The sequence below is a fragment of the Triplophysa dalaica genome, chromosome 12, assembly GCF_015846415.1.
Source record: "Triplophysa dalaica isolate WHDGS20190420 chromosome 12, ASM1584641v1, whole genome shotgun sequence".
In the NCBI taxonomy this organism is placed as follows: Eukaryota; Metazoa; Chordata; class Actinopteri; order Cypriniformes; family Nemacheilidae; genus Triplophysa; species Triplophysa dalaica.
In genome coordinates this window covers 9,044,471-9,065,966 of record NC_079553.1, presented here as the reverse complement: position 1 = coordinate 9,065,966, position 21,496 = coordinate 9,044,471, and the positions used below count along the sequence as shown (strand labels likewise).

The 21,496-nt window shown below is 39.6% G+C and overlaps 1 protein-coding gene, 2 long non-coding RNA genes and 1 pseudogene across 5 annotated transcripts; 1 reads left to right on the top strand and 3 right to left on the bottom strand.

Annotated features, from left to right (window-relative positions):
- The first annotated feature begins 109 nt into the window (after positions 1 to 109).
- On the top strand, positions 110 to 925 carry LOC130433536 (uncharacterized). The gene is made up of 2 exons (XR_008908601.1): positions 110 to 227; positions 654 to 925. It is a non-coding gene; the product is annotated as an uncharacterized LOC130433536 (long non-coding RNA).
- A 1,524-nt stretch (positions 926 to 2,449) lies between these two features.
- Positions 2,450 to 6,933, bottom strand: LOC130433533 (uncharacterized). 3 transcript variants are annotated; one of them, XR_008908596.1, is made up of 5 exons: positions 6,838 to 6,933; positions 6,654 to 6,759; positions 3,489 to 3,752; positions 2,710 to 2,967; positions 2,450 to 2,543 (listed from the first exon to the last, which is right to left on the bottom strand). It is a non-coding gene; the product is annotated as an uncharacterized LOC130433533 (long non-coding RNA). The 3 variants fall into 3 exon arrangements; XR_008908595.1 differs by having other exon boundaries at positions 2,503 to 2,967; XR_008908597.1 differs by having other exon boundaries at positions 2,503 to 2,967; positions 6,682 to 6,759.
- A 9,017-nt stretch (positions 6,934 to 15,950) lies between these two features.
- LOC130433507 (serine/threonine-protein kinase pim-2-like) lies at positions 15,951 to 19,711 on the bottom strand (annotated as a pseudogene).
- Positions 19,712 to 19,878: 167 nt separating this feature from the next.
- On the bottom strand, positions 19,879 to 21,241 carry LOC130433511 (serine/threonine-protein kinase pim-1-like). The gene is made up of 5 exons (XM_056763428.1): positions 21,084 to 21,241; positions 20,872 to 20,966; positions 20,651 to 20,701; positions 20,169 to 20,547; positions 19,879 to 20,042 (listed from the first exon to the last, which is right to left on the bottom strand). Exons 1-5 carry the CDS (start codon positions 21,232 to 21,234, stop codon positions 19,885 to 19,887), a joined length of 834 nt encoding a protein of 277 aa, XP_056619406.1. The 5' UTR covers positions 21,235 to 21,241; the 3' UTR covers positions 19,879 to 19,884.
- Between the last annotated feature and the right edge of the window lie 255 nt (positions 21,242 to 21,496).

Sequence of the window (21,496 nt, the reverse complement as noted above, 5' to 3'; positions counted from 1 at the left end):
GGGGGGGTGCAGGGGAATTCTACAGTGAATAAGAACTCCGATTAGCCAATCAGAGTCAAGGGCCACAAGGGTTTTATTTTTATAAATATACACTGAGATAAGGTGAATCCATGACAACATTGTTTTAATAAGACGGTAAAACATACGGTGGTCCACTGGTGCACAACAAAACGAGATTTATTATTTTATTTTTTTACCAAAAATGAGTTCACAATACAACACTGAGGGTAATTATTACACATTTAAAATTGAGCTTTGTCAATATTTTGAAAGATGTGCATCGTGTGTTTCTTTAGACCTTTTATTTATTTATTTTGTATGTATAAAATGTTTTTGTTGCTGAATTCCCTTGTGTATAGTTTTCATGATATTTTTATCTTTTATGCTTTGTTGTTTTCATTTTTGTATTTGTTTCATGTATCTGTTGTTGTCAAGTAAGCATCAATAAAACTAAATGAGGAAACCTTTGAAGGACGATGACATGACAACTATAGTCACAGGAATTGATGGTGCATTGTCTGCTTTTGGTGATTTTATGAAAGATTAAAAAACCTTGAAAAATGAAACCGTTTTCAACTGTTAAAGTGTCAAGTTTACCTGTTTCATATGATACTGTTCTATATATTGACATTAATACTGTTAATCTTTATTAGTGACTGGTGTTTGATACAAGGAGTCAGAAGCTTTGTTACAAGTAAGATTAAATATACTCTTGAATATACAGTAAAAAATACATAACTTTTAGTTAAAGAATAAAAGGTAATAAATTTAGTCCAGTTTCTGAATTTAACTTGAAAGTAAAATGCACTTCATGCAGCACTTGTTCTTTAATATGCTTTAATAGATCTTATGATCTTTAATAGATCAAAGTTTATGTGAAAGCAAAATGTCCATCAACCTTCAATCCATAATTATTCAATTTCTGTTTCCAATAAAAGACAGATTTTGGTTATTGGTTTGCCAGGCAGCTGCTTTGGTTTTAAACTTCACATGACGAACTAATCCACTTTTGACTAAATAAAACCAAAACCAGGAACAGCTTGGCACTATATGGAACTCTGTCATCCATCATGACATTGAAAATGGCTGTGCTGAAACTATGGGCGCCGTAAAGGACGATTCTAAGGGCCCAGGCTGATTTAGGGCCTAGAAGAGCAGACCCCCTTTTATTTTCCTATTTGGAGGGGCCCAGAAATTTTGGTTTCCATAGGGCCTAGAATTTCTGGCGGCACCCCTGGCTGGAACCACAGTGTTTCAAATGAGAGCCACCAACCCCTGTGCTGAAGACCTCAAAACCTTCTACCAAAACCTACAATAAACAACACTAACCATCTCTATCTCTCTCACACACACACACACATACAAACCTGCACTAAGAAATGCTGAATTAAATAAATATTTTCTTATTTGTACAAATTTATGCTTCCCGTTTTTCAGATCAGACCCCCGTCCCCACCCAAACCCTCGCCGTCGCCAAAATCTCACTCGGAAACTTGAAAGCCCTGATGTGACAAACAAGCATTCGTGGATGATTTTTCATATGAAATATTTTAAACCTGGGTCAGCTGACATGATAAATGGACATGATGTCACGAGAGTAAAAACTTACACTTAGAAAAAATACCTTTAAAAAACGGTTTATTGTTTGATTCTATGATACAGTGCAGAACAGAAAATGTTTGTAAGTGATATCAATAAATTCAACAATACAAATAAAACAATTGAGTAAATATCAGAGAGCAAACGTCAAAATATTATAATTAATAAGTGAATTTAAAACAAAATTTATCTATTTTATAACCAATTTTAAATCTAGACTTAAGTTTTTTAAACCCCAATGCAATATTACTTATAGCAGTAGATATAATTTTACGTGCATAAACCACATATTCTTGTCATATTCATATGTGTGCATCGTCTTTTTATCAAACCTAAAGGGAGTGTCTGTCAAATGTGAGTGATATTTTAACATGGAAACCAGAGAGGCAAATGTTTATGGGTTTTTCCTTCATGCTTCTGTATTCGACTTCTTTGATCACACAGAAGCCTCTTTATAAAACAACAATGGTAAGTACTGTGAGGACGATTTTAATATATTAACATCAGGACATTTGTTAATCTTTAAACTGAGCTGAAGTAAACGTGAATAGATTTAAGTAATTGGATATATAAGAAGTGTTACAATAGTATTCCATACGATCATATCAGGGGCTTCATAATGATTGATCTCCCCGCTATCTTTACTCTCTGATTCAACACTTGAATTGTGATTCTCTGGAGTGTTGCGAGTGGATGTGTTTACATAGATCCGATCCAGTGGCTGATCAGCAGCGTTCCTTCATTCACTCGTTCTCCCAAAATACATCTATGACAATATAAATGGACTGTGTTTTTTAAATGCATCATTCACATTAGAAAAAAAGTTAACCAAACAGAAAAAACTGACCTTCTGAAATCAAATCTTCTATACTTGCAGAAGACTCCCATACATACAAGCAACACAATTATTAAAAGAACAATCAACACACATACTGTAATTGCAACTGTGAAGAAGAAAAGCCAAAAATATAAGAATACGTAATAGGTAGGATATAATAATTTTTTGCATTTATTTCGTATCACAACTTTCATCAATAATGCATCCAAAGGCTTCTTGTGTTTACGTGTTTTAGATATCAGGCTGTAATGAACAGTATAATGAAAATGCACCTGATTTGTTGGTTTGAAATGTGATTGACACTGGACCACTTCTCCCATCTTTAGAAAGTGATGTCACAGTGAAGTCATACTGTACAGCTGAAGGCACATCATCAATCTGATATCTTGTGACGTTCACCTGTTCTGGAATTCCACTGTTGACCCGAAGCTCAAATTCAGATCTCAATCCAAACTGAGCATCCCAATTCAGAGTTCTAATACTCCCCATCCACGAATACTCGCAGTGAAGGCCGTTGGCTTTTGATGGAGCTGTGAAAAATGTATATTCAAAGATACTCAAACTGGTTACAAGAGCTCGGAAATTGACAAATGTGGAGGATATATTTATAATACGACTTGCTGGTCTCGGCAGTGAACTGATATCCACGGCTCCTCACACCATTCAAACTGAGTAGAGAGTAAAGTTGTATTTGGTTCCAGGAGAGAGAGATGTTACTGTATACGTGTCTTCATAATAATGCTCAAAATAATTATCTAAGAGATATTCAGTATCTGGACCATAATGACCGAGGACACCATAATAATTAAGCCTCGATTTCTCCGTATTTTAGATTAAAACATGGCTGTTTCCATGACAGCTTTGTGTCGCAGAACTTCAGGTTATACTTGTATCCTTTCGACGTTGTACAGTCACATCGTTCAAATTTTGGGGAGCTGGAATAGAGAACAACAGATTTTGCAGAATACAAAAACAAAAAGAGAGGATGACTTTGTGTGCGTACTAAAAAACACGTTTTTATAAGAACTAAAGGAACTGAAAACAGCCTCACCTGTAGCTGCATGGAAAAGATATCCAGCACTCATTTCTCTGTTTAATACAGCGTGGAGCATAAAGTAGTGTATCCGTCCAGGATAGAGAGAGGAAACCGTTTGTCTGACTACAGAAACGTTATCAGACCCTCTGATGAAACTCTTTATGTTATCAGTCAATATCACTTAAACATAATTGTTGATGTTGTGCACTTTATTCCATTCCATTGTTATTTCATTTTCAGTGCAGTTCAATACCGAGACACTTTCAACATCAGCCAGACCTGAGAACAAAATAGAGAGGAAGACAGTTACATTCAGCTTCCTGTAAATTCATGTTTGGACACATAATATATACAGTTGAAAGAAAGAGTATGTGAACCCTTTGGGCTTGGATTTCTTCATAAATTGGTCATAAAATGTGTTCGATCTTCATCTAAGTCACAACAATAGAGAAACACAGTCTGCTTAAACTAATACCGCACAAACATTATACGTTTTCATGTTTTTATTGAACACAACATGTAAACATTCATAGTGCAGGGTGGAAAAAGTATGTGAAACCCTAGGCTAATGACTTCTCCAAGAGCTAATTGGAGCCAGAAGTCAGCCAACCTGGGGTCCAATCAATGTGATGAGATTGGATGTGTTGATTAAAGCTGGCCTGCCTACTCAATAAAAAACACACACCAGTTTTGAGTTTGCTGTTCTGAAGAAGCGTTGTCTGATGTGAACCATGCCTCACACAAAAGAGCTCTCAGAAGACCTACGATCAAGAATTGTTGACTTACATAAAGCTGGAAAGGGCTACAAAAGTATATCTAAAAGACTTGATGTCCATGTGTCCACGGTAAGACAGATTGTCTAAAATGGAGAAAGTTCAGCACTGTTGCTACACTCCCTAGGCGTGGTCGTCCTGTAAAGATGACGCAAGAGCACAGCGCAGAATGCTCAATGAGGTGAAGAAGAATCCTAGAGTGTCAGCTAAACACTTACAGAAATCTCTGGCACATGCTAACATTTTTGTTGACAAATCTACAATAAGGAAAACATTAAACAAGAATGGACTTCATGGGAGGACCGGACGGAGGAAGCCACTGCTGTCCAAAAAAAACATTGCAGCACTTTTGAAGTTTGCAAAAGAGCACCTGGATGTTCCACAGCACTACTGGCAAAACATTCTGTGGACAGATGAAACCAAAATTGAGTTGTTTGGAAAGAACACATGTGTGGAGAACAAAAGGCACAGCACACCAACATCAAAACCTCATCCCAACTGTGAAATATGGTGGAGGGGGCATCATGGTTTGGGGCTGCTTTGCTGCCTCAGGCCCTGGACGGATTACTGTCATCGATGGAAAAATGAATTCCAAAGTTTATCAAGACATTTTGCAGGAAAACTTAAGACCATCTGTCCGCCAACTGAAGCTTAACAGAGGATGGAAGCAACATGACAACGACCCAAAGCATAGAAGTAAATCAACAACAGAATGGCTTCAACAGAAGAAAATACGCCTTCTGGAGTGGCCCAGTCAGAGTCCTGACCTCAACCCGATTGAGATGCTGTGGCATGACCTCAAGAGAGCGATTCACACCAGACATCCCAAGAATATTGCTGAACTGAAACACTTTTGTAAAGAGGAATGGTCCAAAATTTCTCCTGACCTTTGTGCAGGTCTGATCTGCAACTATAGGAAACGTTTGGTTGAGGTTATTGCTGTCAAGGAGGTTCAACCAGATATTAAACCCAAAGGTTCACATACTTTTTCCACCCTGCACTATGAATGTTTACATGTTGTGTTCAATAAAAACATGAAAACGTATAATGTTTGTGCGGTATTAGTTTAAGCCCAAAGGGTTCACATACTTTTTCTTTCAACTGTACATAATGATATACAGCCTTAGTAAAAATTAAGACACCGTTTAAAAATTTATTCAGTGTTTTTGAATTTACTATTTATAGGCGTGTTTAGGTAAAATTATTTTTGTTTTGTTCTGTGAACGGTATATTTGGACATGTACATTTGTACATTTTTTAACGTGATAACATAGATTTAAAGGTCATGTGTCAGTCTAAGATGACATAATGTCACTATACTGAGGTTTGATTATGTTGAAATTCATCAGACACTGGATTGGAACGGACACAATACATTTAGAAATGCTGATTAAATTAAACTTTGTCAGAGGCTGTATGTGTTTTCATTGTGAAATATACAGTAGTAGTAATACCATATATTTGTGAATCTCTTAAAGCAACAACGAGCAGTCAATCTCTCTAAAATTATTTGAGTGGTAGGACAACTATTAACTGGATGAATTTTGCTGCAGCTGCTACCTGAGCAGCCCTCTTTCGGCAAAAATCACACTTGTAACTTTGGTGTGCGGGTAGGTAAACAAGCCCTATCCATCACCTGCTTTACGGCATACGTTATGTTTTACTCGATGCTTGGGTAAAGTTAGCCAACATCTACCAACAAGACGAAACAGTCTAGTTCAAGAAAAGCCTCCAAACCATCACCATGGCAGAGCCAGCAAATAAAACAAATAGGAAAAGAGAGAAATGATCGGACACAAGCCCTCCTTAACGTCTTGCCCACCCAATGAAAACAGAAAATAACACCAAAAATTGCAGTCTTTTTCTATTGGCTTTAGTTTGTGATAGAGACGCATGCACAGCTATGGTGGAACAAAATATTGTGCAAAGGATTTTTAGGCGCACTGCACGTTTACTTTGAGTTTATTATAAACATCAGATAAAAGTAATTGTGCAGTAGGGTCTGATTCATTTATTATAACGGGAGTTTTTGGGGTCTTATTTGGTGCTGTTAACAAACAAAAGAGTGACAATCGGCAAAAAAGGGTTGTTTCATAAAACATTTTTTTTACTTTATCTAGCATTTACAAACACTAGTTTTGTGTTGCTTAAAACTATATTAACTTGTTTAGTTGTTTTTGCGATATTTCTGTTATAAAAACTTTTCAGTTGTTTTGACAAGTTTTTTCTCCAGTTCATTTCCTGCAATTTTATATGAAATTTGGTTGAAATGTTGTCGGACGTTCACAGAAATAAACAAAAGTGATAATTTTACCACAACACATTCTTATCAGAAAATAAATATCTTTTAGAAATGGTCTCTTAGTTTTTTATAGGGGGCTATTTACTGTGTGTGGTAAATGCCCACCCATGATATCTAGCCCACCCTTTTGCACCTGCAGGAACCGGGCCTGGTTCCATCACACGTTCTTCTTATCTTGTGTAATGCACACTTCACTTGACTTATTGTAAATCTGAAAGAGAAAACACAAAGAACCAATTATATAATGATTAGAATATATCAAATCATTGTTTAGTATCTTACAACTTACACATTTAAAAACATTCGCCGACACATTTCAACAGCAAAATAAACAATGAAAGTGCATTAATGACGTGCTTGTATATGGAAACAACAGCACAACTCCTAAATATTTTAGCCTTTAGATCCCCATTGATTTTAAGACATAACATCAATTTTCAAATGTAAAAGATCCACCATTAACCATGAAATTAATCCAACAGAATAATTGCAGATGTTATTAGAATAAAATTGGTGATTTACGGCCGAATCTATAACAAGTATTCAAACAAACAACAACGCGACTCTGAACGCCGATCGCCACCTCTTTCTATCACCTTAAACTTCCGGTGACGTTCTAGACTACAGTGTTATAACTTTTTTTGCCACTAGGTGTCACAAATGCACGTCTTAAACAAATCAATATGACCTTATAAAGAGAAATAGACACTGCACCTCCCTATGTGTAACTGGTGTGTAAACATTTTTTCATTTCTTTTAAATTAAGTTAACCAATTAAACACAAGTAAAGGGCCTACTTAATGCATCAAATTGCAAACGAAAATAATTATTAATTAATACAAATCATTAAAAAAATAAATGTCCTTTGATTTTGTGTCATTGGTATTATTGGAGACACAAACTATAATTTTGAAAGAATAAAGATATGCAGGAAAGTACTTACAGGGTCAAAGGTCAACAAAGAATCCGCTCTGTTCAAGCACACACATGTTGAGTGTTCCTTTTCTTAATATAAATTAGACATTTTATTTGAGAATGTCGGTTTTTAGTGTGGTTCTTTAAAAGATTCATTGGTGTTGCTTTGTTTTATTTCAGAATGAAAGATTTATTTGAAAAAAAAACATTTATCAGTGTAATGTAAGATGTTGGTGTGCCTCATCGTGTTAGTTTTGAGGTGACTTAGCCTTCATTATGGAAAAAAAGCCTTTCATAGGCACTTGTCACTGATGTTACACCAACAATGACAGAAAACTCACAAAGTCATTTTTATGGACTTTTTGAAGTCAGAAAGTCCATAAAAATCACCCTATAATAAAAATCCTCCTACATACACAAACCAGAGAAACAGATCTGGGCATATTACAGAAATGTATGATGATATTCACGTCTTACTCCCACTCTCAGAGTTGCTTACAGCAGCTCACTGTGGTGCTGGATAATCTTACCGGAGTAAATGATAAAGGACCACCTCGGCTCCCGGACTGTTAGTAGTCCTTGAGTGAGAAAAGAGTATGTGACTGTAACAAAGTTCAAGCTCTGAGGAAGAAAGGAGGCGGGGTCGGCGTGGCTGAGAAACGTGAGAATCTTTTATTGGGTTATTTCCGGGTTTCACTTCCGGTATCAATCATTCACACTTTCTATTTATAGCTCTTCGTTGAGTAAGATTCTTTCCTCCTATTCCTGGACACAACGTCTCGAGGCTTCTCCTGGGACACGTTTCTCAGCCGTCTCTCTCTCTTCGTTTGCTTCCTCCGTCGTGCCTTAAAAGCGTGTCCTCGCCAATTACCAAAACAAGAAGCAGGTGTTTTCACTATAGCGTTGATCTGCTTACTTACCGTCGTTCTCACCGACACGCCTCTCTGCCGCAGACCGTGGTCAGACCACGCCCCCCTTGCCACAGTGACCTACAGGTCTCGTATCTTATCTTATCATTTTATTTGATTATTTTTTTGTTGTATGTTTTATGTCTCTTTGTTCTAAGGATAATAGTAAAAAAACTCGCAATTTCCTATCAGACATTCTTTCCTTAATTCAAATATGTAATTTAACTCCTTATATAAAATGAACACAACATCTTTTTAAATAAACAATACCGGAATAGTTTTGTATTTTGTTTGGATTTCATTCTATATTTTTTTGTTCTTCTAAAAAATCAATGTTCATCATTGTTATTGTATGATATCTGAAATAAGTTTTTTTTCTGTTCATATTTGTATGTTTCAGCGGCGACAACTTAAAAAGCGTTACGTACCCTAAACTTAACTTGAAGTAATCCTCTGCGAATAATCAATTGAGTATCTGTTGAGTAGTTTCAGCCTAATTTACTTTATGCAATTAACATAAATAATAGAAATTATAGAAATAATAGAAATTAATATTAATTCAATATAAATAAATTGTAATATAGCCACTAGCCTGACCGACAATCACACACAGACCGGAATTTTTCCAGTCCTTGTCCTTCATTTGTCTTTATTTACACAAGGCTGTGTGTGATTTTTTTATTACAAATGATCATTTAAAAACAACTGCTTTATTTCCAAGATTATGAATACTTGCCAGCAAAAAATTATGGACTTTACCCAATCAGAGAACAACATACATTATCAATTAACAATTCTCATAAACAACCACATCAGAGATATTAATTCCCTGAACTGAGGACCCTTTAAAGCAACGAGGGAGACGAAAAATCTCATAAGGTGCTTGTAAACGTGTGTTTTCATCTAGGTCTTCATAGCCATTTTTCTTGTGTGTTAACAGAAGAATCATTAATAAAAACCGTCTGATTAGTAGTCTGTACTACGACCTCTCTTGAAGACCAAACGAGATCAACAGTCAACTTGATCAAATAAAGTACATGAATTGTAGCCCATATTTAGATATTTTACTTGTTTCCTCTCAATCACCAACCATTAGATTCTTATAGATCTCTTTCACAGGTTTTATACAGCACTTAACATACAAAACTTTTGAAAGATCTGAGCCTGATGAAGAATTCACGGCAACTGAGCACACATATTATGAATAGACCGCTTAAAGCAGCCACAGATCCCACAATGACCCCTAAGGCAAAAATGCATAACGCCCTACTTTTAAATTGCCTTAAGAACCAAATTCAGTGTAGTCATCATTTAAACATTTACAATTCTTGACCAGACATCCAGTAATGTGTTATGATCCCTGCTGATTCTCACCTTTTAATTTGGTTTTAGACCGGATTGACATCGGCTCACTTCTCCTGCATCCGTAAAGTGATGTAATGCTGATGTCAAAATACCCAACTGACAGCACGTCAGCAATCTGATACCATGTTTCATAGATGATTTTTGGACTTCTTCCATTTACTTGGACCTCAAATTGATACATAGACTGCACAACATTTGGATGAACCCAAGAATCTCAGCCTTGTTTGTCCACGAATACTCACAGTTTAGACCCCTGACGGCCGATGGAACGAAGAGACAAGATTACAATCTCTATGTAAAGAAAGAGGTTGAAATAAGAAACAATTGCTTCCTCAAGTGCAAAGCTAGAATTTAGTGAAGCTGAAATGGAGGAAAACAACAGTGCACACACACTAGCCTATTGTAGAAGACCCACTAGGGAAGTACAGATCAGATATAAGGAAGAGGTCAAATGCCTAAATATGTTTTTTTACACTTACAAATAGAAGAAAGGATCGTCTGGGCATCTATACTGACCTGCAGTGAATAGTTTTATAATCAAATAAGAGTTACATACAAGAAATTTGTATTCACTTGATATAATTTCAACATTTTTAGTAGAAAGGAAATAAATGTTATGCAACCAGAACCTGTTTACATCCAAACTTTTAACCGGGGCTAGATGTCACAGTCACACAAAGAAATTGTCGAGGTGGCCATATCACAGTATTGTGAGGTTAAATTAAATAAAGGCTAATTTTCTTTATCAAACACAAATTGTTAAGAGTTTATGGTGATGTGCTTCAAAAATTATAAAAATACTTATTACACAAAACTAAAACTTTGCAGTAGTCACAATGAAAGGTCAATTCAAGTCTTTTTCGTGAGTAATAACATTTTTATCGAATGGCCAGTCAACACTAATGTACCTCCTTCTGCATTATAATTACATTTCGTTTAATAAACTTGGCAGGCTTACATTAATGTAAAACATGTTTTTCACCTCTAATCTACAGTCTAATAACCTACACGCAGAGTCATTTCATATGTCATTACTCACCGTAACTACACCGAAGATTAACATCATCATCACAACTCCAGCCATGATCATAGCAGCACAAACAGATCTTATAAACTAACACATCCACCTGACGTTGTATCTATCACAACAATTCAAATATCACCCTCAGTTTACGAGGCAACATCACATGACAAACAGCATAAAATGGTGAACTCACTGTAACAAAAACTCTTTGTGTTGTGACGTTGATATGCCATAGGGAAGTAGCATCTCACTCTTAAAAAACAACCAAAAACAAGTACCTTTAAAAAAAGTATATTTATTGTTTTATCATACAATACAGTTCCAAGCTTGAGGCAGAACATGTTTTGAAGAGTTTGGTTCAAAAAGAGATAATTAATAAATGTATTGTGCATTCCAATTAATATCAAACTGCAGTTGGTTTGTTTTGAGTTAAGCCATAACTTAAAAAATACACAAGAAAACGTGAATTATTTTTATAAAGTTGGGTATCTCTTAAAAAAATTCTTCATTTGTGAGCAATATCAATAAATACAAAAATCTAACAATAGAGTAAATATTAGCGAGCAAAAGTGTGAATTTTAAATTTTGATCATAAAAATAAGTCAATTTAAAAATCGTAAACAACTTAAAGGTCCAGTGTATGTATGAAATTTGCATCTAGTGGTGATGTTGACCCTTCCCCATCCTTTCAAAACACTACGTTGGCTGACACAGAACAATGTTGTCATGTTTTTGCTTTGATGGCGATAATAATTTTATGAAATCCGTTCTGCATAGCAGTTTGTCCATTAATGGCTACTGTAGAACAACATGGTGACTTGTGGACCCGCGGTGTATGTAGATAGAAGTAGCTCATTCTAAGATAATAAACATAACTTTTTACTATGTATACTCATCACTTTGTCACGTAGACACTCATCTGAGATTCGACGGGGCTGAAATACAAAAATACAATACATTACAAAGAGAAGAACAAAATAGCAATGACAAGAAGAGATAGATTCACGTTACTGTAGTGAAGTTGAATCCACTCCTCTAGGCTCTTTCAAACACAGTGAATGTGTATCCGGTGCCAGAGAGAGAGATGACGCTGTGTCACCGTCACACCACCTTGAATCCATTTGAATCGATCCGCTGTCATACTAGATGACTGCATCTCAATATATAGGCGTAGTTGCTATTGTCATTATACTATTGCAAAGTAAACTCTGTCTCTTATCGCGCATGAAAACATTCTGCACGTTATGGACTATGAGATAATGAAGTCACGAGAAACCAGAAAATATCTAGATTACATATTTCACAGAAGCCCTGAAAGTTTATACCAGTTGGTGGTAAACATCATCAGAGCTGCCAAAGCAAAAATGCCATCAAAACCTGTTCAGAATTAAACATTTGTTATCAAGGCTTCAACTTTACCTGAAATATAGAGAAAAAGGACATCATTAAGTACATCTTAATTCGTTTATGACAATTATGATAAATAAACATTTTATTTATTTTTATTCATAACTCATAGTCAATGCTCCAATGCTCACGTGTTTGGGTCTCACAATTAGACAATTTCAGAAGACACAAGATCAGACCTCTGTCCATTATCAGTCAAATGCACGAAGGGGCGATTCACATTTTGCGTCTAAAACCGCGCGGAAAAAGCATATCGTACAGCTTTCTCATGCAGTGCGGCATTCTGAAAAGTTGAACTATTTTCATCTTCACTGCTTAGACTTCCTGTGTGGCTCACCACCCTGTTTACTCTTTCACCGCCATTGACGGGTTATCTCGTCATTTAAAAGAAAACGGTTCCCCGCCAAAGACGAGTTATTACAGCAATCAGTGTCATGATTCCACTATCATGTCATGTTTATTCTTGTTGTTTGTGTGGAGTCATGGCATAACCTATGGTTTTGTGTGCGATTGAGTGATCTTTCTCGTGTCTCGTCATTGTTCCCTACATCTTGTTCCTCGTCAGCCTCTCCTTAGTGCTAATCCCCAGCACCTGTTGCTCGTTATGTTCCTGTGTCTGTCTTCCCTATAAAGAGTCCTCATGTTTCATTGTCCTGTGCGCGTTCATTGTAGATGTACCTGGTCCTGTCTGAACGTTATTCTATGCTTGTCATCTTGTTCCTGTTTCCTCCCTTATAGTAAGTGTTAGTTTAGTGTTTGTTTCAAGTGTTTGTTTTATAGTCTAGTTAGTTAGTGTTCTTGTCCTTGTTAAAGTTTATATTGTTATCCTGTCTTGTTTTACCCCATCGTGGGGTCGTTGTTTTGTGTTTCTTTGTTAATAAATTCCCTTGTTACCCCCACGTCTGAGTCCTGCCTGCACTTGGGTTCTCACGCCATGTCTCAAAGAGAGATTCATGACAGAATGAACGCCCAAGATTGAACCCAGCAGGCATGGAGGCGAGACGCGCACTGTGTACTGTTCGTCAGGGATACGGCGACGTGCTTGGCTTCGCAGATCGCTTCTTTGAGACTGCAGGGGAGATGGTCCATGATGAGCAGGAACAGATGGTCCTGTTCAATGGCGGCCTCAACCATCCTCTGACGCGGGAGGAGATGCAGATGCTGAGACCGCTCGGCTTCACCGAACTGATCAGGTACGCCATGAATCGGCCGAAGCCCAGGGTCTCAGTCGAGTCCTGCTCTCCTTCTCCGCTGGCCGCCATCCCCGAGGGTCATTCCCTAGAAATCGGGGTCATGGGCCTCTCCCCATCCTCTGCAGTCTCTTCACCACCACCCACTGGTCTCCGTGGCAAGCGGGGGAGGAGATCTTCTTCGGGGTCTTCCTCGGAGGCCTCCAACCCTGAACCAGTCGAGCCCTTCACCTCCTTCCTTCAGCCAACTACCAGGCGGGTGGCTCGGCTGAGGAAGAAGAGACAACGGAGGGCAGCTCTGAGTCCGGTGGTCCCGAGTCCGGTGGTCCGAGTCCGGTGGTCCCGAGTCCCAAATATTTTTTGGGGGGGCGCCTGTGGGGAAGGTGACGGTCCGTCCGGCACCGAGTCCGGCCCAGCAGCCGCGAGAGGTCGCTGCCCGGCCGCCAGAGGTCGCTGCCCGGCCGCCAGAGGTCGCTGCCCGGCCCGCCAGAGGTCGCTGCCCGGCCGCCAGAGGTCGCTGCCCGGCCGCCAGAGGTCGCTGCCCGGCCGCCAGAGGTCGCTGCCCGGCCGCCAGAGGTCGCTGCCCGGCCGCCAGAGGTCGCTGCCCGGCCGCCAGAGGTCGCTGCCCGGCCGCCAGAGGTCGCTGCCCGGCCGCCACCGTCAAGCCCGGTCCAGCCACCGGCACCAAGCCCGGTCCAGAAGAGACCGTCAAGTCCGGCTGCCCAGCCGCCGTCAAGTCCGGCTGCCCAGCCGCCGTCAAGTCCGGCTGCCCAGCCGCCGTCAAGTCCGGCTGCCCAGCCGCCGTCAAGTCCGGCTGCCCAGCCGCCGTCAAGTCCGGCTGCCCAGCCGCCGTCAAGTCCGGCTGCCCAGCCGCCGTCAAGTCCGGCTGCCCAGCCGCCGTCAAGTCCGGCTGCCCAGCCGCCGTCAAGTCCGGCTGCCCAGCCGCCGTCAAGTCCGGCTGCCCAGCCGCCGTCAAGTCCGGCTGCCCAGCCGCCGTCAAGTCCGGCTGCCCAGCCGCCGTCAAGTCCGGCTGCCCAGCCGCCGATCCAGTCGGCCTTCCAGCCCTGGTCCAGCCCAGCAGTCCTGCAGGGGACTAGGACAGTTCCCCCCAGGACTACCCCTATCAAGCCTCCTGGGGCGCCGCGCCCTGGCGCGTCCCCAAGGGCTGGAACTTCCCCACCCAGCCCTACCCCTTCTGGACTTCCCACGTTTTCTTGTCTGCCCCCACCCCCCCTCCCTTGTTTGCTATTTTTGTTGTCTCACCCCAACCCATTTGTTATTATTTCTTGTATGCCCCTTGTCATGTTCACCTTGTCTGTCTGGTTTTTGTCTGTTTCCCAGTCAGTCTTGTCTCGTTAGTTACCCCTTGATGAACACCTGGAGGTGCTCATTAAAGGGGGGCTTATGTCATGATTCCACTATCATGTCATGTTTATTCTTGTTGTTTGAGTGGAGTCATGGCATAACCTATGGTTTTGTGTGAGATTGAGTGATCTTTCTCGTGTCTCGTCATTGTTCCCTACATCTCGTTCCTCGTCAGCCTCTCCTTAGTGCTAATCCCCAGCACCTGTTGCTCGTTATGATCCTGTGTCTGTCTTCCCTATAAAGAGTCCTCATGTTTCATTGTCCTGTGCGCGTTCATTGTAGATGTACCTGGTCCTTGTCTGAACGTTATTCTATGCTTGTCATCTTGTTCCTGTTTCCTCCCTTATAGTAAGTGTTAGTTTAGTGTTTGTTTCAAGTGTTTGTTTTATAGTCTAGTTAGTTAGTGTTCTTGTCCTTGTTAAAGTTTATATTGTTATCCTGTCTTGTTTTACCCCATCGTGGGTCTTTGTTTTGTGTTTCTTTGTTAATAAATTCCCTTGTTTACCCCCACGTCTGAGTCCTGCCTGCACTTGGGTTCTCACGCCATGTCTCAAAGAGAGATTCATGACAAATCAGTGTTTGTACTGTTTTACAGCAGGTGGTGCTTTTACACACCTTTGGGAAAAAGTACAGAATCCCAGAACGTATATGTTTTAGAGGTTTTTAATGATTGTTCTGAGTGTAATCTGGGCGGAATCTTTGAAAAAAAACTTTAATTATCTCAGCTGTTTGATCAAAATGAGGAATTTTTGAAGAAACCTACCCACATCTACGGAGTGATAAAAGAACGGACCAATGAAGATGAAGATATTCGGTTTCTTTTGTTTAAAAGCTGAGACGCTGTTCTTTCATTGGACATTTTGTTTGTCCATATAATCTTTACAGAAAATGTACTGTGAGCCATTTAAGTTTGCTGAAAATGTTAAAAAATGCTGGCATAGGCTGGCAACATTTTAATACTGTATGATGTTACATAAACAATCAATGACAGTTTTTATGTTTAGTCATAGTTGTTTAAGGGTTTCTTGTTTGTCATGAGTCATTAGACTGTCCACTGATCTGCAAAACAATCACCCAGGTCCTCCACAATCTTTGCTTTTTCAGCATTTCTGGATATTTGACTCATGTCCAGCAGTAATGTTGATTCCTCTTTTCACATTTAGGACAATCAAGAGACTCATAGATTGATATTTGTAATAAACTATAGCTTCTGTCAAGAGAACGAGCCCTTACAGATAAATATCACATCAAGCTAACGTGGTTTAAAGAACGACCATGGAAAACCAAATGAAATACATTTGTTTATCACTGAAATCAAATCAACACGATAACAGAAACGTTTTATGTTCTCAGCTGCCTTGAGGCACGGTATGCGGTGTCCTTATAGTTCTAATGGGGAAATCAGGCTAAAATGATTAATGCTTAACGTAAGATTTATCCTTGAGGAATCGTTGTTTTGACAGAACCAAGAGTTTATTACAAGTAAGGTTTGATAGAATGTTGTGTTTTCCTTGTCGTTGTTTAGGCATTTAATGCGTGTTAGAAAGACCCTATTATCAGACTCTGTTCATCTCGTCGCAGACAAGTTTACAAGCCACTTTTCCTGTGTTTTTCAATCTTGTATTTTAACCCTTATGAATAGCAACGTTTGCAACACAATAAGAACCGATTTAGGCAACCATAAACAACGCAAAATAAGGCATTTTGAGATTGTGCGATTCCTTGGTAGAGCAGAAAATACTTCATAGCCACCATCCGTACTTCGCGATACTTAAACGCAGTAACGTGACATGTGCAAATACCCTATCCTGCATTGAGAAGGACAGCCTATCTCATTAACTTACAGACACAGAAAAACATCCAAATAAAAGGTACAAAGTAAATATTTTTGACAGATCTATTTATTTATTTATCTAATATATTTTTGCCTGAATTGATATTTAATTATAAATGTCTGTGTTTATTTACTTATGTATGCATGCATTTATTCATATTTTTTTTTCTTCTTGGTAATTTTTTTGGTCTTTCATTTCTCACTCCAAGACTTTGTTAACCATTAATAAACCACTTATAAATGATTATAAACACAATTAATAGTAGATTGATGTGGTTAGGATTTTTTTTAAATTTGCCTGGAAAAAAATATGATAAGAAGTATGAGTACCTCATAATAATAATAATAATAATAATAAGTAAAGGCCGCACTGTTTTTATTTTTCCAAGTGAACAAGCTGTGTTCTGATCATGTGCGTTTCATCTGCCTTAAATTAAATCATATCAGCGATGTCGACACAATTACTGTATTGAGTCTAAATGAATGCTTGACAAGCTTGAGTTTGAACAATTTCGTATGACAATAAACAATTGATCAATTCTAACCAATAAATTATATTTTTGCCTTTATTGGACAGACAGTAATTTTTGGAGAGGACATGAAGCGAAGTGGCTGAGAGAGGGGGTGGGGTCGGGAAAGGACCACGAGCCGGGATTCTAACTCGGGTCGCCCGGGATGCACCGGCGCCATATGTCAGAACACGAACCGCTCCACCATCGGCTCTGACCCAAGTCCAACCCTCTTTAACTGAAGCCAAAACGCTTCTGTACTGCACGTACACAGTAGTAAAGTATTGAAATTACTTGAGAAATGAAAACGTTGTTTTCACGTGGGTAAACTGAGTGTTTGCTGGCTTCATTTCACCACGGATTCCTTTGTGAACAAGGCAAAGCCTGACGCTGGATTTGCACAGACTAGATAAAAAAGCAGTTCTATCTTATGTGAATAAAAATATTTTTATGTTGCACCACTATTACTTTTTTTTAGAGATCGCTTGATATGTCAAGCGTTACGTGTCTAGCTTCAATGCAAAACCTACTTATTCAAACTAGTCCTAGGTTTTTTGCGTGATAGATTCATTTTCTTGAGCCCTGCTCTGGAGCAGAAGTTGCTATGGTTATTTACATTGGAACCACAATTTGAGGTTATCAGGCAACTTACCAACTTAACGGTGTGCCGCATGACCTACTTTGTAGGTCATGAATACACCCCTATTGGTCCTAACACCTGACGTTCCATTCATTACATTCCTAAGGCTCGCTGATCTGAAATAAACAAAACACATGTTTTATGACAATGACAAGTTTGCTTGATACAAAGAGCATAAACCACATCTGAAACAGATGCAAAGAAAGCTAAAACACAGTACCTTAAACCACTTGTGCTCAAAGATCTCTTCCAGCTGGATCCGCTTTTCTGGATTCCTTTGCAGACAATCCTCAACCAACCGGCAGCATTCTGTTCAGAAAGACAAAAGACGATTATCATCCCGAACCGTGAGTTAATCTGAATATCACAGCTCCAATCATTCATCATCTTATTCAATTATTTTATGAAAGCACTCATTCTGTTTTCTATCATTCAGAACAAAAGTTGGTCTGATGAGGATCTCACCTATAGTCAAGCCTTCTTTGCACCACCTCCTCTCATTGATCTGGTCCAGGTCATCAATGCGAGGGAATTTCCCGCAGAGCATGACAAATAACAGCACCCCAAGCGAGTACACCGTCGCTGGCTTTGCATAGTACTCGCCGTTAGGAAGAACTCAGGGCATAAGTAGACGTCTGTGCCTGAGGAGAACAGATTAGCGTGCAATAAATGTGATGTCTCAAAAGTGAGCAGAACCACTATCTGCAAATTTCATCTAGTATTTATGTAAATGCCTGTTTGTAAAGGAAAGTGATAAAACATACCCATAAAATCTGTGTAAGCCGAGTTTTTAAACAGAGCGCCACATCCGAAGTCGATCAGCTTGACCTCCATCGTGTTCGGGTTAATGAGGACGTTTTCCACTTTTATGTCTCGATGGAAGACCCCCCGCATGCAGCAGATTTCAGCAGCTTCTGTCACTTGCCCCAAGATAACCTGCGCCGTATTCTCATCGAGTTTGCCTCCTGAGTGGTTCATGAAGCTCAACACATCCTCACAGGGAGAAGGGCGCTCCAGGACCATGACGTAGTGGTCCAGACGGTCCTCCCAGTCCAGTAACTGGATGATCGAAGGAACATATGTTCCCTCACAGGCCAGCATTTGAAGACCAACCTCTCGAGGAAGGAGTACAGGATAACCCGGCTAGAAGAAACACAATTTTTTTATCAAACAAGGATTTAGCACAATTTGAAACAAACTTCCGTTTGTGTACTTAAACTATGAAGTTGTTGTTAATTGAATGACAACACAAGCTACTTACGATGTCGATGTAATCATTGATTACATACTCGTTCTTCCAGACAATTTTCACTGCCACCTGATCAACGGAACAAAAAATGGATTTGCGTAAGCATTCATCCTGAACACAACTCCACTATCATACATTAAAAAGGACATATGATACATTAAGGTATGAAAAGAATAGGGCTAGATATCAAAAAAGATGAAGACAAGACAGAAAAAAACTAAAACCTTCAAGCCATCCTGCACACGGGTTCCCTCATAGACTTTTCCAAAGCCGCCTTCCCCCAGCATTTTGCCGATTTCATACTGGTTCCGATTTATTTCTGTTAAAAGATAAAGTCAGCAGACATGAATTACCAAACATTAGCAATACTTGCCTTTTAAAAATGTTAAATCGTGCTGGGATTGTGAAAGTAAACTCACCCTGAATGTCCACACCGGGATTGTTTTCCTCCAACTCCACTTTAGACATCAATTCTCGATACAGAATGAGATCCTTGTTTTCAGAGCGGACGGGAGTCTGGAGGCCGTCAACAGGATCTTTGACCTGAAATGAACAATAATAAAAGTGGTGTTGTGTACAAATATATGATATTGACATATGTTGACTTTCAGATTACAGAATAAACCAACAACTAAAATCAAAACCCATTTGTTTGCTAGGTGCTCCATACCTGGAACCACTTGTGTTTAAATATATTTTTCAGACGAATTCGTCTATCAGGATCCTCCTGGAGACAGTCTCCAGCAAACTGCAGCATTCTGTTCAGAAAGATGGAAGAGGCGATTATTACCTTAAACCGTGAGTTTATCTGAATGTCAATTTAAACGTCACACCTGCTCTCATTCATCATCTTATTCAATTCTTTTATCAAATCGTTATTTTTTCTATCATTCAGAACTACAGTTGGTATGATGAAGATCTCACCTTCAGTCAAGCCGTCTTTAGACCAGATCGAGTTCCTGTCATTGCAGTCGGGGAATTTCCCGCGCAACATTGCAAACACAACACCCCGAGCGAGTACACCGTCGCCGGCTTTCCATAGTATTCGCCCGTTCGGAAGAACTCAGGGCAGAAATAATCTCTCGTTCCTAAAGAAAACAGATTCATGTCACCGTTTAAATTGTCACAGCATTTCGTAGCCACTAAAAGTGAGCCTAGCACTGAATCTGAATGATGTCATCTTATTTATACAAACGGCCATGTGTCTGACATACCTGTAAAAGTCTTGTAGGCAGACTTATGAAGCAGCTCTCCGCACCCAAAGTTGTCAAGCTTGAGGTCCAGGGTGTCTGCTTTTATGAAGAAGTTCTTCAGCTTGATATCCCGATGGAAAACACCCCGCTTGCAGCACATGTGGGCAGCCCAGGTTGCCTGCCACATGATCTCCTTGGCTGACAGCTCATCAAGCTCTCCCCCTTTACTGGCGAGAAACTCGTCTAAACCCTCACAAGGAGAAGGGCGCTCCAGCACCATGACCAGGCGGTCGGGAAACTCCTGCCAGTCCACGAGCTGCAGAATCTCATGAACGACGTCTCCCTGACAGGCAAGTAGGTGAAGACCCACCTGACGGGGAAGGGGTGGAGGATAACCCGGCTGGAAGACAGACAAATTTCAATATTGGAAAAACTCAAGACAATATGTGAATGTTAAAAGTGAGGAAGATGTTTTCAGTTGAAGAGGAACAGGTACTACTTACGATGAAGATATAATCCACCCGCTCCATGGTGTTAATGTATTTCACTAGCACCTGATCAACAAAAGAAAGATATGATTAACAGTCAAGTCGTGCAGTAAATAGTGGACATAAAATACATTGAGAAGGTTTTTAAAGGATAGAGTGAGATATTAAACAGATGAGCACAAAACAGATGAAAAACTATTTTCTGGGTATTTACCGCAAGTAAATAAAAAACAAACCTTCAAGTCATCCTGCACACGGGTTCCTTCATAGACAGATACTGAACTGTCTACCGCCAGCAGTTCACCGACCTTATACATGCTGGAGTTGATCTCTATTAAAAGAGATCCATAAATGTAGACAACATTAAAACCATTTTAACAATATTTGTTCCAATAACATACGAGCAAAAGTGTTTATGTGTATGTTGGGATTTTGGAAGTAAACTCACCCTGAAAGATCACACCAGAGATCTCCTCATCTTCCAGATTCTCTTCAGACTGACCGACTGATTGAGATTGCTGGATTTCTGCACCCCCGTCTGCCTCATTTGGGCCTGGATTTTGAACATCACCGCTGTTCAAATCCAACCCAAATTGCATTTGAGAGTCAGAAAGACTGGATTCTCCATATCTGGGAGTGGATCCTGACTGGTGAGGATCTCCGGGCCACCGTCGAGAGTTTCCGGATTTTCCAGGACGTCTGGAATGACATCCTGTCCGGACATCTCATCTGTAGAGGGGAACGAGTTCAAACACAATCAAATTATGAGAATATTTATGGAATGAGGAACACGTACATTAATAATCAATCCTTTTGATTGCAGGATATTGAAAAGTGACAGGAGAGTTTCACAGTACAGAT

What these genes read in the sequence shown, in the direction of transcription:
- LOC130433511 (XM_056763428.1), bottom strand. Translation starts at nt 21,234, where the DNA reads ATGCAATTTGGGTTGGATTTGAACAGCGGTGATGTTCAAAATCCAGGC. An exon ending in GGGTGGATTATATCTTCATC is followed by an intron (nt 20,548 to 20,650) that starts GTAAGTAGTACC and finishes TCTGTCTTCCAG; the next exon opens with CCGGGTTATCCTCCACCCCT. An exon ending in TGCCTACAAGACTTTTACAG is followed by an intron (nt 20,043 to 20,168) that starts GTATGTCAGACA and finishes TGTTTTCTTTAG; the next exon opens with GAACGAGAGATTATTTCTGC.